The sequence below is a fragment of the Chiloscyllium plagiosum genome, unplaced genomic scaffold (assembly GCF_037043375.1).
Source record: "Chiloscyllium plagiosum isolate Xiang-an unplaced genomic scaffold, Cpla_swu_hap1 HiC_scaffold_45, whole genome shotgun sequence".
NCBI classification, from domain to species: Eukaryota; Metazoa; Chordata; class Chondrichthyes; order Orectolobiformes; family Hemiscylliidae; genus Chiloscyllium; species Chiloscyllium plagiosum.
Genome location: NW_028270183.1, coordinates 4,663,750 through 4,682,971, shown reverse-complemented (window position 1 = coordinate 4,682,971; position 19,222 = coordinate 4,663,750). Strand labels below are relative to the sequence as shown.

Below are 19,222 nucleotides of genomic sequence, written 5' to 3'. Positions count from 1 at the left end.
ACAATTAACAGCTTTGTTTTAATTTCAAATCAGGCAAGTTGGCTCTGAATGGTCAGTGTCAGCCCTGAGAAATGAACCAGCAAACAGATGTTACCTATTTTGTTCAGTTGAAACTGATGCAATGCACGTACATGTTCCTTCTGCCACAAAGAACAGGAACTGTGTAATAATGTAAGCAGCTTCCAGTACAAGCAAGTCCACTACACTGCAAGCCTGACAACAACAATCTCCACCACTATCTCACTCTCCAGGACATCAGCAATCTCAGAAGATCCAACAAGGAAGAAAGCAAAATAGTGTTTACAAAGAATTTTAAGAAATTTCCTCTTCTCCTGAATTCCAAGTTGTGCAGGAGTCAGCTCCTTGGATCCCAGCTACCTTTGAGTCTGATTTTTATACATTAAGTGGTTATTTTATAATGGGAGCAAGATAGTCAAACATGTTCCTACCCTGACTCAATACCCATAACCGTGCACTTTCAATTATAGCACTTTGCCATTATCTAGAGTTAACCTTCACTTCAACATCCACTAACAATTAGTACAATAAATGCACACACATATGCACAATATGTACAATAAATGCATACACACATCTTTGCTACTGCTGCATGATGCTCCAAGATACTATGGACCAGATTCATCCGTGGCAGGTTACAAAAGCTAAGTGATGTTAAAGATGGGTTCACGACAGACAATAACAATATTTAATTATGTCTTTATCTATCTCACCTTGGTTATTAATTTTCAGAAATGTTGACCTTTATCTCGGCATTCACAGCCATTAATTATTTCTCCCTCTTTTCTCAACATCTGCAGCTCACTTTGGACAGAAACCTACACCAAGGAGATAACTGATGAAGGGGCCTACAAGGAATATGGACGGCACGGTGGCACAGCAGTTAGCACTGCTGCCTCACAGCGCCAGAGACCTGGGTTCAATTCCCGCCTCAGGTGACTGGCTGTGTGGAGTTTGCACATTCTCCCCGTGTCTGTGTGGGTTTCCTCTGGGTGCTCCGGTTTCCTCCCACAGTCCAAAAATGTGCAGGTCAGGTGAATTGGCCATGCTAAATTGCCCGTAGTGTTAGGTGAAGGGGTAAATGTAGGGGACTGGGTCTGGGTGGGTTCCGCTTCGGCAGGTCGGTGTGACTTGTTGGGCCGAAGGGCCTGTTTCCACACTGTAAGTAATCTAATCTAATCATAATAAAATATACAAGTAAAACATATTACTCACCAGTCGTTCAGACATGGGAGTCTTGTCATCATCAGGCAAGTGCTGCTCCAGAGCTAAAACTATGCAGTTGGCGATGATTGTTGCTAAAATCATATACTCAAATGGAGTGAGATGCAGTTAAGGCAAAATTTCATGAAAGGTAAGATAATTATAAATATTACGCATAAATCTTAGTTCAGTTTCAAATAGGAGTCCTTTGTCATCTCAACAGTATTTCAACACTCTTATGGAAACATAAGTTAATGGAATAGCACCGTAAAATGTTCAATTAAACATATGTCTATCATTACACATTGCAAGAGGATATCAACAAACATGCAGAATGGGTATTGTTTTCCATATTTTTCATAAGATGCTTGTGTCTTTAGCAGAATCAACATTTGCTGCCCATTCCTAATTTCCCTTGAACTGAGAGACTTGCTCATCCCAACAATGATTCATGGTTACCATTGCTGAAATTAGTTTTAATTCCATTATTTAAAATTGAATTTAAAATCCACTGCGGGACTTGAACCCATGTCCCCAGAACACAAACCTGGGATTCTGGCTTGTTAGTCCAGTGACATTACCACTGCACCACTGCAACTCCCAAAATGTGCAAATGACTCTTCATTGTAGATAACTGTGAGATGGTGCATTTTTCTAGGAGCAATAATTAAGTGGCAAAGTGCAGGGTGGCATCCATATAAGGGAGGAGCAATAGTTCAAAGAGAAATACAATATTTGTAAAGATCCTTGCTACTGCTGCATGATGCTCCAAGATACTATGGACCAGATTCATACGTGGCAGGTTACAAAAGCTAAGTGATGTTAAAGGTGGGTTCATGACAGACAATAACAATATTTAATTATGCCTTTATCTATCTCACCTTGGTTATTAATTTTCAGAAATGTTGACCTTTATCTCGGCATTCACAGCCATTAATTATTCAGCTGAACAAGCAGCTACCCACGCAGACTTTTAGTCCCTCTGTTAGGACCTCAGAAGACATGGAGAATCTGTCCAGACAGCAGCTTCATCGAGCATCACAGAACAGTAAAACCTCATTTGGGAGAAGATTTGTAGCTCGGGTGCTAGTTGTTGTGGTTCTGTTTGCCGAGCTGGGAATTTGTGTTGCAGACGTTTCGTCCCCTGTCTAGGTGACATCCACAAGTATCCAATATCCTCTATATTGGGGAGACAGGCCGCCTACTTGGAGAACGTTTCAGAGAACACCTCTGGGACACCCAGACCAACCAACCCAACCATCCCGTGGCTCAACACTTCAACTCCCCCTCCCACTCCACAAAGGACATGCAGGTCCTTGGACTCCTCCATCGCCAGACCATAGCAACACGACAGCTGGAGGAAGAGAGCCTCATCTTTTTTTTTTAGATTACATTACAGTGTGGAAACAGGCCCTTCGGCCCAACAAGTCCACACCGACCCGCCGAAGCGAAGCCCACCCATACCCCTACATTTACCACTTACCTAACACACTACGGGCAATTTAGCATGGCCAATTCACCTGACCCTGCACATCTTTTGGACTGTGGGAGGAAACCGGAGCACCCGGAGGAAACCCACGCAGACATCTTCCGCCTCAGAACCCTCCAACCACAAGGGATGAACTCAGATTTCTCCAGTTTCCTCATTTCCCCTCCCCCCACCTTGCCTCAGTCCCAACCCTTGAACTCAGCACCACCTTCCTAACCTGCAATCTTCTTCCTGACCTCTCCACCCCCACCCCCACTCCGGCCTATCACCCTCACCTTAACCTCCTTCCACCTATCGCATTTCCAAAGCCCCTCCTCAAGTCCCTCCTCCCTACCTTTTATCTTAGCCTGCTGGACACACTTTCCTCATTCCTGAAGAAGAGCTCATGCCCGAAATGTCGATTCTCCTGCTCCTTGGATGCTGCCTGAGCTACTGCGCTTTTCCAGCAACACATTTTCAGTTCTGATCTCCAGCATCTGCAGTCCTCACTTTCTCCTATTATCGGACAAGCCAAACAGAGAACAGCCAGGGAATTCCTAGAGGCATGGCACTCATCCACTGATTCAATCAATAAGCACATTGACCGGCTACTGCAGCGGACAGCTGGAACTGACAACCGGAAGCAGCAGATAAATGCCGGAGGAAACATCACAGAAGCACTTCACAGGAGGCTCCCAAGCACTGAGGATGTCACCTAGACAGGGGATGAAACGTCTACAACACAAATTCCCAGCTCGGCGAACAGAACCACAACAGTAAAACATCATACCATAGAGACTGATGGCATTAATGCGCATGTCTAGCATGCTGCATCCTAACATGTACATTGACCAGTATGAGCAGTATTACTGGCCTTGTACTGATGAAAGGATCTGTATTACTTAAAACATGACCAGATTTACTGGTGTCAAGATCAGTTCTATCTACTGGTCCCAAATTTGTTGTACCATCCTGGTAACTTCAACTTGCAGCAGCATTCAGGTAAGATCTCGACCCAAAAATGGTTCACGGGCTTTGATGGTACAGCAAAATGAATCAGCTAATTTCATGCTGTTTTTGTACAGAAAATGAAAATAATCTAAACACTAAGCATAAAAAGCAACATTCTCATATTTCACAAAATGGTTAGGTAGAGATTGGATTGAGTTCAGCCAGAATATTAGTTCCCTGATTGGGGCTGTTAACCTGGTCCGATCAGGAAGCAGGACAGGTCGTCCTAGAGGTGGCCGGATGGTTTGTCAGGGTGGACTGAGAACTGGAAGGGGCATGGTGTGGACCAAGAGTCAAAAGGGACGTAGGGGTGGGCTGCCTTAGAATGGTGGGAGGGACGGGGGATGGGGGGTGAGGGGATTGCTGGGTTTCTGGGGCTCTGTATTGTATGCACTGTTTTTTATGTAATTGGACTGTCTTGTATATACAAAATGTCATTGTTACTCTTTTGTAATGATTGAAACTGGGATTTGAGGTTTGTCCTCATTTCCCTGAAAACAGGTTGAAAGGTAGGGTATGGGGCCTGGCTTTGCTGCTCCTTTCCCTTGTAAAATTGCTGTTTCTCTGAATACAGCTGTTAACATTAATTGTTTTATAAACTGTGAATTGTTTAGAACATAGAAACCTACAGCACAGAACAGGCCCTTTGGCCCACAATGTTGTGCCGAGGTTTAATCCTAATGTAAAATATAATAACCTACGCATCCCTCAACTCACTGATCTCCATGTGCATGTCCAGCAGTCACTTAAATGTCCCTAATGACTCTGCTTCCACCACCACCGCTGGCAATGCATTCCATGCATTCACAACTCTCTGAGTAAAGAACCCTCTATACCTCGCTGACATCCCCTCTATACCTTTCCCTTAATATCTTAAAACTATGACCCCTCATACCCGTCAATCCTGCTCTGGGGAAAAGTCTCTGGCTATTGACTTTATCTATTCCTCTCACTGTCTTGTATACCTCGATCAGGTCTCCTCTCTTTCTCCTTCTCTCCAGAGAGAAAAGTCCAAGCTTTTTCAACCTTTCTTCATAAGGCAAGTCCTCCAGTCTAGGCAGCATCCTGGTAAACCTTCTTTGCACCCTCTCCAAAACCTCTGTATATTTTCTATAGTAGGGCGATCAGAACTGGACACAATATTCCATGTATGGTCTTGCCAGGGACTTGTAGAGCTGTAGCAAAGGTTCGCGGCTCTTAAACTCGATCCCCTTGTTAATGAAAGCCAAAACACCATATGCTTTCTTAACAACCCTATCCACTTGGGTGGCAACTTTGAGGGACCTATGTATTTGCACACCCAGATCCTTCTGTTCCTCCACACTTTCAAGAATCCTGTCTTTAATCCTATATTCAGCATTCGAGTTCGACTTTCCAAAATACATCGCCTCGCATTTATCCAGGTTGAACGCCATCCGCCACTTCTTAGCCCAGCTCTGCATCCTGTCTATGTCGCGCTCCAGCCTGCAATAGCCCTCGATACTATCGACACCACCTCCAACCTTTGTGTCATCTGCAAATTTACTAACCCACCCCTCAACCTCCTCATCCAAGTCATTTATAAGAACTACGAAGAGCAGAGGCCCAAGAACAGAGCCCTGCAGGTAGCCACTCACCACTGACCTCTAGGCAGAATACTTTCCATCTACAACCACTTTCTGCCTTCTGTCAGCCAGCCAATTATGAATCCAGATAGCCAAATCTCCCTGTATCCCATACTTTCTGACTTTATGAATGAGCCTACCATGGGGAACCTTATCAAATGCCTTGCTGAAGTGCATGTACACCACATCCACTGCTCGACCTTCGTCAACCTGTCTTGTCACCTTGTCGAATAACTCAATAAGATTTATTGAGGCATGACCTACCCCTCATATAGCCATGCTGACTGCCTTTAATCATGCTGTGCTTTGTCAAATAGTTATAGATCCTATCCCTCAGAATTCTTTCCAAAACTTTGCTGACCATAGACGTAAGACTGACTGGTCTGTAATTGCCAGGGATTTCCCTATTACCCTTCTTGAACAGAGGAACAACATTCACCTCCTTCCAGTGCCATTTACGTTACATGCAAAAGTACAGGCATAAATCAGAAAGCTGGAAAGCAAAGGAATCATAAAACCAGTACAGTCTGGAGAAATTACAGCATCGGTTGTACCGATTGTGAAGCCCAACAGGTCAGTTCACCTTTGTGGGGATTTTAAACAATAATAAACCACTTTTTGCAGTTGGATAAGTACCCAATCCCTCGCACAGAGGACTTGCACACAAAGTTGGCGGAGAGAGAGAGAGAGAGAGAGAGAGAGTGCTGTCTTTCACAAAGCTGGACATGAGTCATGCGTACCTGAAATTGTGATTAGATGAGGATTCCCAGAGGTATGCTACAATTAATACCCAATGTAGAAGACTGCCTTTTGGGGTAGCATCAGCCTGTGCCATTTTCCAGCAGACAATGGAGAACACTTTACAAGGTCTAACCCAGGTCAACACTTATCTGGGTGATGCACTAATAACCAGGAAAACCAAGAAAGAACATTTAAAGAACTTGGACAAAGCATTTAAGCATTTCTCCATGGTGGGTGTTCATCCAGGCACTCTAAGTGACCTGCTTGGGCTAAGAGTCAACAAGACCAAGCTACACTTATTGGAAGATAAAATAAGGGCAATCAAAGGTGCCCCAGCTCCCATGTCTGTATGGGAGTTTAGGTATTCCCTTGAGTTGGTAAATTATTACGGAAAATACAAATGTAACCTGGCCTCCAGCCTGACACCCTTACATCCAGTATCAATAAAGAGTCAGCCTTGAAAATGGTCTCATAGCCAAGATGCAACTTTTAGGGAAGCGAAGAAACAGCTATCATCCTCTAAGGTCACACTACGATCCTAAGCAAGATGTGATGCTGTCATGCGATGCCTCCCCATATAGTATCGGGGTAGTGTTAGCTCACCAGCGCCATGGGAGAGGAACACCTGATAGCGCATTCTTCCTAGACGTTGGCTAGTGCTGAACAAAAATACACCAAGATAGAGAAGGAAAGTTGGATGGTCATCTTTGGTGTGAATAAGTTCCACCAACACCTTTATGGGCGTACATTTGTAATAGGAATGTACCACAATCGCCTGCTAGGTATACTTAAAGAGGACAAGGCTGTGCCACCCATAGCTTCAGGCCGAATAAGTGGGCTCTTATTCTGAGTGCTGACAGTTACATGTTGGTACACTGTTCGGGAGGCCAAGTGGCAAATATGGATGCCTAGAGCCACCTCCCTCTGGCAGATACTCGATTGCTAGTACTGCCACTAGAAGAGCGTCCACTCTGCTTTTAAGCTTTCTGGACACCCTTTCTGTCACCACTGACGATATCAGACTGTAGACACAAAGCAATCCCGCCTTGACAAAACCAAAACAGCTGGCGGTGATTGGGGAAACAAAAGGGCCATCGCAACCAGAACTAATTCCTTTCTGCACCCATCGAGACCATAGAGGATGGCATATTATTATGGGGAGCAAGAGTAATTGTCCTGAACAAAGTTCACCGCCAGCTACTGGATGAACTCAACTCGGATTATCCAGAGGTTTCCAAAATGAAGATGTCAGCAAGAAGTTATGTCTGGTGGCCAGAATTGGATGCCAACATAGCTGCAATGGTGGGGCAGTGCCCAGAGTGCCAACAAAGACAAGAATTAATACCAGCAGCTCCCCCACATTCATGAGAATGGACTCTGTTACTCGTCGACTTCACCAATCCTTTCATGGGGTCTATATTCTTAGTCATTGTGGAGTTCATTCAAAATGGTTGGATGTGCAAAGAGCTCATTTGTCAAACATGGGGATGACAACTGAACAGCTGCAAACATCTTTTGCAATCCACAGACTCCCGGGGGTGTTGGTCACAAACAATGGGCCATCATTTACCAGCAAGGAATTAAATTATTTTCTAAAGTCAGTCAGCATTCAGCATGTAAGGACAACTCCATATTATCCATTGTCCATACAATCTGGCGGAAAGAGCAGTCCAAACTTTGAAGGCAGACTTAAAGAAACAGCCTACAGCTTCACTTGATACCAAACTGGCCCAGTTTCTGTTTGATTATTGAAACACCCCTCATACCACGACAGGGGCTACTCCAGCAGAGTTGTTAATGGCGAGATGACTCCACCCCAGGTTAAACCCAATCTTCCCAGACCTAGGGGAGAGGGTAAAACGGCATCAGGAATGCCAATGCTGAACACAAGAATCCACTAAACAAGAGAGACGGTTTACTTCAGGGGGCAAAGTTTTGGTGTTGAAACCATGGAAATGTTCCTGCATGGGTGAAAGGCATGGTCGACGTGAGAGCAGGTCTCATGACATACAGGTACAAGAGGTGATCCTGAACAAGCATATGGACGATATGAAATCTGCAACCTCCCAAACAGAGCAGGAGCAAAATATATCTAGCCCTTCAGAACATCAGGCAAGGCTGTCAGAACCCATGGGCTCTCCCATGTGTCTAGCACCGAAGAAACTTCCAAGGACAGAATGAAAATGGCAGATGTCGCAGCCTCGACGCCATTATCACCTGAAGATTTATTTCTTCTGAAATGCTCTGGGCACAAGAGGCAGGCTACAGTCCAGTACGCCTCACCAGAATCCAAGGCAGAGTTAGGGGAACCAGACGTGGTGCGAAAACACCCCATGAGAAGCTGCAGAAAAAACAAGGGACCTATGTACCAGGACTTAGAGGGGGATGGATGTAGTGATTGGAACAAGGTCAGCCAGGCGGACCTCATAGAATGAGTTCTCTGGTTAGGACTGTTAATCTGGTCCAATTAGGGAGTCCTGACTGACAGGTATAAACAGAAGTGTAAAAAATAAGCACTACCGCACTTAGGTGGTAGTGTGGGGGTTTAAAAAATATATAAACAGGAGATTGTCACTAAAAAAAAATAAACAGAAGTGTACACGGTCTCCACCAACACCCTGCAGTTGTTCAGGGAGAGGTGGGCACCGCAGGGAGTGGAGTGCATTATTTCCCCCTCCAACTCTATTTTGATTTAGTCCCTACCCTCCCCTTCACTGTTTGATCACACAGCACTGCCCTTTGATGTGAAGGGCAGTGTTTGTCACTGGCCACCCGGGTGTTTTCCTATCTTCCTGGTGGTGGAATTTGAATAAAGATTCGTGCACTTTGTGTCTTTCACTGTGTCTTACACCTGCACACACACACCATGGGTGCTGGGGAAGAAAATAAGCACTACCGCCGTTAGGTGGAAGTGTGGGGGTTATAAGAGAAAAAAAAATAAACAGAAGTGTACCCGGTCTCCACCAACACCCTGGAGTTGTTCAGGGAGAGGTGGGCGCCGCGGGGAGTGGAGTGCAGTATTTCCCCCTCCCAACTCTATTTTGATTTAATCCCTGCCCTCCCCTTCACTGTTTGATTACACAGTGGGGGTAAACAAAAAATACAAGAGTGTCAGAGTTTCTGCTCACTCTAAAAAAAAGAAAAAAAAAGTAAACAGAAGTGTCCCTCCCCTTCACTATTTGATCACACTGCATTGCCCTTTGATGTGAAGGGCACTGCTGGTCACTGGCCACTCGGGTGTTCCTTTCTTCCTGGTGGTGGAAATTGTATAAAGATTCATACACCTTGTGTCTCTCACTGTGTCTCATACCTGCACACACACAACATGGGTGCTGGGGAAATAATAAGCACTACCACAGGTAGGTGGTAGTGTGGGGGTAAACAAAAAAAACAAGAGTGTCAGAGTTTCTGCTCACTCTGACAGGCTATAGCGTGGGGGAAAAGGAGAAAAGAAAAAGAAAAAAGAACAGGAAAGTCAGGGGTTCTGTTCACTCTAGTAGTTAGCTCTGAACTAGCTGGTAATGTACTATGCACATGTAACTAAACAGTGACTTGGTGATGGGATACCGGCCTTTCAGGTTACAGCACAGGAGCCATTGGCTGGTCATGTTGACTCCCTGGTAGAACTATTTATTTATAATTCCATTCCTCCCTACCTTCTTGAATCACTTCACATTCTTCCTTTCCAGAAAAGATTCCAATTCTCTTCTGAATGTCTTTACTATACTCTGGGATAGCGCATTCCAGACCTTAACCACATGTTACATGAAAACTATTTACCTCATGTCACCTTTGCTTCTTTGCCAATTACTTTAAATCTGTGAGTGTAGTTGTGGTCCAGAGTCATACAGCACAGAAACACACCCATCAGTCCAATTTGTCCAAGCCAACCAGACATCCTAATCTAACCTTGCACCTTATACCAATATTAACAGTTTATTTCTGTTTTCCTGGAGTATTCTATGTCCAAATGCAGCAATATTTGAACAATATCTAGGTGTGGACTGACAATTGGTAAATAATGTTTGCACTACTGAAGTACAAGGCAATGATCATCTGACAAAAGAGGATCTAACCTTTGTCCCTTCACATTTAATGCCTTTACCATCACTGAAACCCCACTATCTCAATATCCTTGCCATTGACCAGAAATTAAAATGGACCAGCCATATGGCAACAAGAGCAGGTCTGAGGCTAGGAATTCTACAGCAAGGAACTCACCTCCTGACTTCCCAGAGCATGTCTACCATCTGCAAGGTACAAATCAGGCATGTAATGAAATACTCCCCGCTTGCCTGAATGGGTGCAGCTCCAACAACACTCAATAAGCTTGGCACTATCCAAGACAAAGCCACCACCTAGTTGGCATCACATCCATAAATGTTCACTCCCTGCACCACCAGCACTTAGGAATAATACTTTATACTGTATGCCCTATTCAAGATGCTGAACACTTTATTAAAGCTTTAAACTATTAGGTGAGGAGAAGGGGATTCCTAAGTAGTAGTAAGATTAGAAAGGCAGATGAGAATTAATGAAAGCAAGTTAATTAGAAAAGGTAGGCAAGAGCATGAAAGCAAAGAACCTTACAGGTAAAAAAGATGAACTCAGGGTATGATGGGAACATGGGATGGGGATATCATAGCTCTTGCAGAAACATGGCTTAGAGAGGGACAGGATTGGCAGCTCAATGTTCCGGGGTTTAGATGCTAAAAGAAGGTTAGAAAGGGAGGTAGTGCTAGTGGTAGTGGTTCTGGTGGTGATGGTGTTGGGGGGAGTCTTTTTGATTAGGGAAAACATTACCGTCGTACTTAAAGATGACATTTCTGAAGGATCATGCAGTGAAGCTATATAAGTGGAACTCAAAAATAAGAAGGGGACGATAACCTTGCTTGTACCACAGGACCCCCCAATAGTCAGCAGGAAATTGAGAAGCAAATAGGTAGAGAGATCTCAGATATATATAAAAATAATTGGGTTGTAATAATGGGGAATTTTAACTTTCCAAACACAAATTAGGCCTGCTATAGTGTTAAGGGCTTGGATGGTAAGCAATCTGTTAAATACATTCATGAAAATTTTCTTTAGCAATATGTAGATGTACCTACCAGGGAAGGATCAAAACTTGACCTTCTCTTGGGAAATAAGGCAAAGCGAGTGACTGAAATGTTAGTGGAGCAGCACTTTGGGACCAGTGATCATAACTCTATTAGTTTTAAAATAGTTATGGAAAAGGAGATTCCTTGTATAAAAATTAAAGTTCTTAATTAGAGTAAGGCAGTTTTTGCCAGAATGGGACAGGAACTTTCAAAAGTTGATTGGAGTAGGTAAAGGGATGACTGGTAAATCGGAGGCTTTCAAAAGTGAAATAACAACAGTCCAGAGGCATTATGTTCCTGTTAGAGTGAAGGGTAAGGCTGGTAAGAGTAGGGAACAATGGATGAATAAAAATATTGAGTCTCTGGTCAAGAATAAGAAGGAGGCATGTGTTAGGTATGGTCGACTGGGATCATGTGAATCTCTTGGAGAGTATAAGAACTGTAGGGGCATTCTTTACAGGGAAATCAGGAAGGCAAAATGGGGATCTGACATTGCCTTGGTAGACAAGCAGGAGGCTGGAAGAACACAGCAAGTCAGGCAGCATCAGGAGGTGGAGAAGTCAACATTTCGGTTTTAACCCTTCTCCACCACTCAACAGGATCATGGTTAATCCGAAATGCCTCTTGTCCACTTTCCTGCCCTTTCCCCATAACCCTCAATTTCCTTATTGATTAAGAATCTATGTATTTCAGCTTTCAATATACACAAGGGTTCTGTTCCCACAGCTCTCTGTAGCAAGAAACATCTTCCTGGTAGTTACCCTGTCAAGGTCCTTAAGAATCCTATATGTTTCAATGAGATCACCTCTCATTCTTCTAAATTCCAAGCAAGTAGAGTCCCAACTTGTTCATAAGACAATCCTTCCATACCAGGGATTATCCTTGTGAACCCTCTCTAAACTGCCTTCAATAAAATTATATCTTTCCTTAAATAAGGAGACCAAAACTGCTCACAGTACTCAGATGTGCAAAAAAGATGGTGGTATAATGGTAAAAGTCACTCGGCTTGTAACCCAGTGGGCTAGCTTAACAGCCAGGCAAAATAAGTTTAAATCCCACCATAACAGTTGGTGGAAATTAAATTCAGCAAAAACATGTGGAAAAATGAAGCTTGTATTAGTAATGGTGACATTGTTTTTGGGATGGCACAATGGTTAGCACTGCTACCTCGCAGCGCTAGAGACCCGGGTTCGATTCCAGCCTCAGGTGTGGAATGTGCAGAGTTTGCACATTCTCCCATTGTCTGCATGGATTTCCTCCAGGTGCTCCGGAGGAAGATGTTCACGTTTGGTGGATTAGCCATGCTAAATTGCCCATTGTGTTCAGGGATGTGTAGGTTAGATGGATTAGCCATGGGAAATGCAGGGATATGGTAGGGGGAATATGTCTGGGTGGCATACTCTTTGGAGGGGTTGTGTGAACTCCATGGGCTGAATGGCCTGTTTCCATACTGTAGGGATCCTATGATTCTATTCTATGACACCAGCACAGTCACAGTTGCAGTACGATATACCTACTCTTATTATCCAACCCACTTTAAAAAAAGGCCAACATTCCATTATCCTTCCGGACTACCTGCTGCATCATTGTACTAGCTTTCTGTATTTCATGCACAAGTACCTTAAAGTCTCTTTGTGTTGCAGCTTTCTACAGCTTTTCTCTTTTTAAATAACACTTCTTCTGTTCTCACTTCCAAAATGAATAACTTCACATTTCCCCATATTATACTCTATTTGCCAAATTTTTGCCCACTTATCTCTCTTAAGCTGTTTGTATCCCTTTTGCAAATTGCCTTTCCATCTACTTTTGTGTCATCCGAAAATTTGGCGAGAGAACATTCCCTTATTTCCTCCAAATCTTTAATATATTATAACTGCTGCAATCTCAGTACTGATTACTGTGGTACCCCATTGGTTACAGGTCACCAACCTGAAAAAAAATGCCTTATCCCTCTCCCTGCTTTCTGCCCATTTGCCAAATTAAGTGTTACTTCATGATTGAGAGGCTGTACTTTTTCAGTGCGAACATGAAGATACTGCTTTGGGATTTATTATGAACAAAAGGGTTAAAGCAAATCACAGAATCTCACCCTTCTCAGGCCAGTGCACTTTTTATTGCTATGAATTGTGGGGGCAGCTTTCTGAACTGAACTCCAACTGAGAGCGTGGTTGAAGCTGCCCATTCTCATTTCACAAAGGATCCTTGACAGCCTTTGGAGGTGACTTCTATCCCATCTGTCTCTGAACTCTTCTCTTCTATCTTTAATTTTGAAAAAGGGTTTTTAAACAGAGCATTGTAGGGAGAAGGCATATCAAGTTAATAACAGGTCAACATTAGCACAAATGGTTTTTAAAAGGCAAATCAGCAAGAGTAGCAGAATTAGTATCACGTTAATATTATTTTTTGATCAGGATAGATTGCCAAGTCTTTTTTTTAAATCAAAGGTAGTCAAATATTCATTTTTATATTTGCTAGACTGTTACCTAGTTTACTGCTGCAGAAAATATTGTCAAAGACTCCGAAGATGGCATTTCAAAAATCAATTGTCATTGAGCTGATGGATGGCCCAGTGCCATCCATATGAATGTTTGTGATGTGCAATATTATAAGTAGCTTCAACCCTTTTAGAAACCACAGTTATAGTGGTGTTTCTCCACACTATCAGATTAACCATTTATCATCCATTTTTATTATATAAAAGGACTTTTTTTACTCTGTGATGATTATCCATTTAAACTTTCATCCGTAGCTCGTGGGAATGCTCCACCTCACCCATATGGCCCAGCTGAGATCGTGGGTGAGAAGTGTGCACTGTCGTGTTATGGTGCACAGCATTAGAAACATGCCATGCCAATTGGGAACACAATCAAAATGCTGCTCAACTAACAGTTCGCTTTTATTACATTTATTTTAGTGAAAAACTACAGTACTTGTATAGATCACTCAACAAATTATTAATCTGCAAACAGCAATGGTGAGGAATGCTGGGGCATTAAATAGAATGGGGCGCAAAAAGCACTTTTCATCCTCACTTCTTTAATCTCTTGACCTAAATTCTGAGATTTTTCAATTCTTCCGTATGATGTGGGTTTTGCAGTGTTTGCATTTGTTGCACCTTCTTAATTGCCCTTGAACTGAATGGCTTGCCTTTTCAGAGGGCAGTTAAGAATCGGCCACATTGCTCTCGGTTTGAAGACTTAGACTGGGGAATGAGCAGTTTTCATTCCTTAAAGAATATTAAATGAACCATATGGATTTTAAAACTATTAATGATAGTTTCATAGTCACCTTTACTAGATTAGCTTTATAATATTTCTAAATTTAATAAATGAATTTAATTTCCTACAACTGCCATGGTAGGATCTGAATCTATGTCCCTAAACCATTGTCAAAAGGCAGCCCCTAGTCCAGAATATGGCCCCTAAGGAACCCATGACTGTTGTTCCAAATACAAATAAGTGCTTAAGGAAGATTCTGCAAGGAGATACTCTTGCAATCATCGGATTTTTCTCTCCCACCTTTGATGCTGATAGGTAGGAGATATCAAGGGGCAAGTTGTTTTCTAGGCGGGTGAGGGGCCAGGACTTCAGGTAGGAAAGCAGGCCAAGGGAAAAGGCTTCATGTAGGTGAACAAGACTTGGGAGAACGATAATCATTCCTTCAATTGAGGTGTTACCCGCATGAACGACTGTAATCAAGATGACAGAGCTGAGCCTGTGAAGCATGTGAGTGAGTGAGAGAGCTTGTTAGGCAGTGAGAAAGTCTGTGCAAGGAGATACGAATGAGCTGCTGGGGTGTGTGTGTGTGCCTGTGCGTGTGTGTGATGCGCAGCAGCAAAAGAGAGCAGGTTTCCACTGAACAAAACTAAATTGGACCAGTTGTATGGGTACTGTCAATACAAGAACAAGTCAAAGGCTAGGAATCTTGCAGCACATAACTCACCTTCCAATTCCTCAAATCCTGTCCACAATCAGGAGTGTCATGAAATGTTTCCACTTAGCTTGATGAGTGTCGATCTAACAATATTCAAGAAGTTTAACACCACACAGGACAGAGCAGTCCACTTGATTGGCACCACATTCATAAAAATCTACTCATTCTACCACCGATGCTCTTACTACACATTACCGTTATCTGTAAGATGCACTGCAGAAATTCACCAAGGCTCCTTAGACAACACCAGCCAAACCAATGACTAGGACAAGGATAGTAAATAAATGGGAACCATCCAGACTTAGGTGAATATTGACATTCTTCAGTGTCATTGGGTCAGAATCCTCAAACTCCTTCACTAACAGCATTGTGGGTTTTACCACACCAAGTGGATTGCAACAGTTCGAGTTCACCACCTTGCTCTGAAGGCCAAATACAGATGAGCAATAATAAACTCTGCCCCAGTGAACAACACTCCCATGCCATGAATAAATAAAATAATGTGCATGTGGGAGATGAAAGTATGTGCGTGAGTGTGGGGTACAAGTCAGAAAAATGAGTATGCTTGTATTGTGTGAGAGAAAACAAGTGTGCGTACGTCTGCTTAAGTGTGTAAGGGAGTCTATGTGTATGTGTAAGGGAGAGGAAAATTGGGTACATAAGTGACAGCGTGTGTGTGTGAGAGAGAGTGTGAGGGAAAGGGAGAATGTGCACATGATATGAGACTTTTTTTGTATGAGTGTGAGAATAAGAGTGAGTTTGGATGGTGTGTATGTGTGCGAGGGTGAGTGAGTGTATGAGGAGAAGGAGTTTGTAAACAGGAAAAGAAGCAGTCACTTCATTGAGAGTTTCTATAGCATCAAAGACACAGAGGAGCAGTTTGGGAGGCAGATTTTGGAAAGGTGCAGAAGTAACAGGGTTGTTGTCATGAGTGACTTCAACTTCCCTAATATTTATTGGAACCTCCTTAGTGCAAATAGTTTGGATGGAGTAGAATTGGTCATGTGTTCAGGAAGGATGCCTGACTCAATATGTAGATTGGCAGATTGGGGGAGGTGGCCATATTGGATTTGGTGCTTCGCAACAAACCAGGTCAGGTGTCAGATTTCTTGGTGGGACAGCATTTCGGTGATAGTGATCACAACTCTCTAACCTTTAATATAGTCATGGAGAGGGATAGGAGCAGACAGTATGGGAAAGTATTTAATTGCGAGAGGGGGAATTACAGTGCTGTTAAGCAGGAACTGGGGCACCTAAATTGGGAACAGATGTTCTCAGGCAAATGCACAAGAGAAATGTGGAGGTTGTTTAGGGAGCACTTGCTACAACTCCTGAATAGGTTTGTTCCACTGAGACAAAGATGGGTTGGGAGGGTGATGGAACCTTGGATGACAACAGGAAGGAACTGAAGAATGGACTTAGGAGAGCGAGAAGGAAGCATGAAAAAACCTTGGTGGGTAGGAATAAGGAAAACCCCAAGGCGTTCTACACTTATGTGAGGAACAAGAGGATGGCTAGAGTGAGGGTAAGGCCAATCGGTGATAGTGGAGGGAACTTGTGCCTAGAGTTGGAGGAGGTAGAGGAGGTCCTTGATGAATACTTTGCTTCAGTATTCACTAGTGAGAGGGACCTTGTCGTTTAGGAGGACAGTATTAAACAGGCTGATATGTTTGAACATGTTAATGTTAAGGAGGATGTGCTGCAAATTTTGAAAAAACATGAAGATTGATCATTCCCATGGGCCAGATGGGATATACCCAATGTTACTACAGGAAGCAAACAAAGACATTGTTGCGCCTTTGGCGATGATCTTTGCGATCTCACTGTCCACTGGAATAGTGGCAGATAATTGGAGGATGAACTCGATCAAACACATGGTAAATGGAATCCAAGTCAATGTGTTTGTTGATAGAGTTTCGGTTGGAGTGCCATGCTTCTAGGAATTCTCATGTATGTCTGGTTTGGCTTGTCCTCGGATGGATATGTTGTCCCAGTCAAAGTGGTGTCCTTCCTTATCTGTATGTAAGGAGACAAGCGAGAGAGGGTCATGTCATTTTATGGCAAGTTGATGTTCATGTATCCTGGTGGCTAGTTTTCTGCCTGTTTGTCCAATGTAGTGTTTGTTACAGTTCTTCTTACAGTCCACGTACCACCCCCTGAGAAAAAGAATAGGAAATGGCATCAACACAGGAAATGGCATCACCAACCCAAGGAAACCCAAACATATAAATAGAAAGCAGGAAAGATCAGCAGTGCTTCATCTGGAGGCTCACTGATGGTGTTACCTAGCATGGTGACGAAAAATCTGAAAATGAACCTTCCAGCTCAGCGAGCAAACCTACATCTAGAACCTCAACCTGAGCAACAAATCTTCTCAAAACTCGTTAATCTACTCCCAAAAGTGGCTGAACCAATGTCCTGTACAGCTGCAACATGACCCCTCAGCTCTTATACTCATTGCTCTGACCAATAAAGCAAAGCATACCAAACACCTTCACTATCCTATCTACCTGTGACTCCACTTTTAAGTAACCATGAACCTGCACTCCAAGGTCTCTGTTCAGCAACACTCCCCAGGACCTTAACATTAAGTGTATAAGTCTGCCTTTATTTGCCTTTCCAAAATGCAGCACTTCACATTTATCTAAACTAAATTCCATCCACCACTCCTCAGCCCATTGGCCCATCTGATCAAGTTGCAGTCTAAGGTAACCTTCTTCACTGTCCACTACATCTCCAATTTTGCTGTCACCTGCAAACTTACTAACTATATCTCCTATATTCACATCCAAATCATTTATATAAATGATGAAGAACAGTGGATCCAGTACTATTCCTTATGACACACCACTGGTCACAGGCCTCCAGTCTGAAAGGCAACCCTCCACCACCACCATGTCTTCTGCCTTTGAATCAGTTCTGTATCCAAATAACTAATTCTCCCTGTATTCCATGTGATCTAATCTTGCTAACCAGTTTATCATGAGGAATCTTGTTGAATGCCTTATAGATCATGTCCACCGTTCTGCCCTCATCACTCTCATTGTTAATAACAGAAATTCCTCACAGAGTTTGAGTAACCTTTTCCATTTTTAATCTATTGAGATTACCCAATACAGAACAGATCAAATATCAAACTTCAAACTTCTAGATCATGCTCAGAACAACATAGCAAACTGCCCTTATCTCCAAAGTCACTGTTGAGCATATCTGGACATAAATTGCTTTATCAGTATAAAAACTGGAGTACACACAAAATAGATTAAAACTATTAAAACTCAAAAGGTTGGCAAGGCAGCCGATGTGTGGAACCGCAGGAGATGAGGGAGATACTAAACGAGTATCTTGCTTCAGCGTTTACTGTGGAGAAGGACATGGAAGATATAGAATGTGGGGAAATATATGGTGACATCTTGAAAAATGTCAATATTACAGAGGTGGTGGTGCAGGATGACTTAAAATACAAAAGGAAATTGTACATATACAATTGGAAAGGCAACATGTTCAGAGATATCGGGATAGAAATGGGACCAACAGTCCTTTTCAGGAGCCAGCACAGGCACAATGACTGACTGGTTTCTTGAGCTTTAACATTCTATAGACACAAAATTCAACTGCATAGTGCCAGTGTTTTTCAGTGCTACAGGTGCTGTGTTGAGTTTAGCTTTAGTCCAGGCCATGCATATACACTTCTGTACAGGCAGTGTTGGACACAATCTTGGGGATGGTATTACTGGAGGTACAAGGAGCTTTTAAAATAAGTCTGAACAGTAGGCAGATCATGATGTTAATCAACATGTAATGTTGATTTGATGGCAGGTTGGCAATTTGGGAACATAATGCTACAGCTAATGCCTTCTCCTCACCAATTACAGCTATCAGCAGTACGAATCACCAGCATTAATTAAAGGGATAATCAACTAATGTAAGGTGAGTTGCTGATTGATTTTTACTGACTATAATGCTGAGTCAATGTCTGTGCAAAGGAGGTCTAGAAAGAGTTGCAGTGGTTTTTGTTGAGATTCATCCCAAGCAGCTCTGTGACCAGGACTCTGCGCTCTATGAGCTGGACCCCGGGTCACACGGCGAGATAAAGATCGACTGTGCTTGGAGGACCATCAACTCAGTGAAAGATACTTTTTGGT

At 43.0% G+C, this 19,222-nt stretch overlaps 1 protein-coding gene across 15 annotated transcripts in view; it reads right to left on the bottom strand.

The window, feature by feature from the left end:
• LOC122552384 (voltage-dependent P/Q-type calcium channel subunit alpha-1A-like) overlaps positions 1-19,222 on the bottom strand; it is a 662,051-nt gene that overhangs the window by 458,414 nt on the left and 184,415 nt on the right. For 12 of the 15 annotated variants that reach the window (XM_087983285.1, XM_087983278.1, XM_087983282.1 and 9 more), the window contains exon 2: positions 1,234-1,340. The exons of the other annotated variants lie outside the window; for them this stretch is intronic. In XM_087983285.1, the coding sequence (XP_087839411.1) occupies positions 1,234-1,340 (107 nt within the window). The remainder of the gene's footprint in view (positions 1-1,233; positions 1,341-19,222) is intronic. 15 annotated transcript variants of the gene reach the window in all.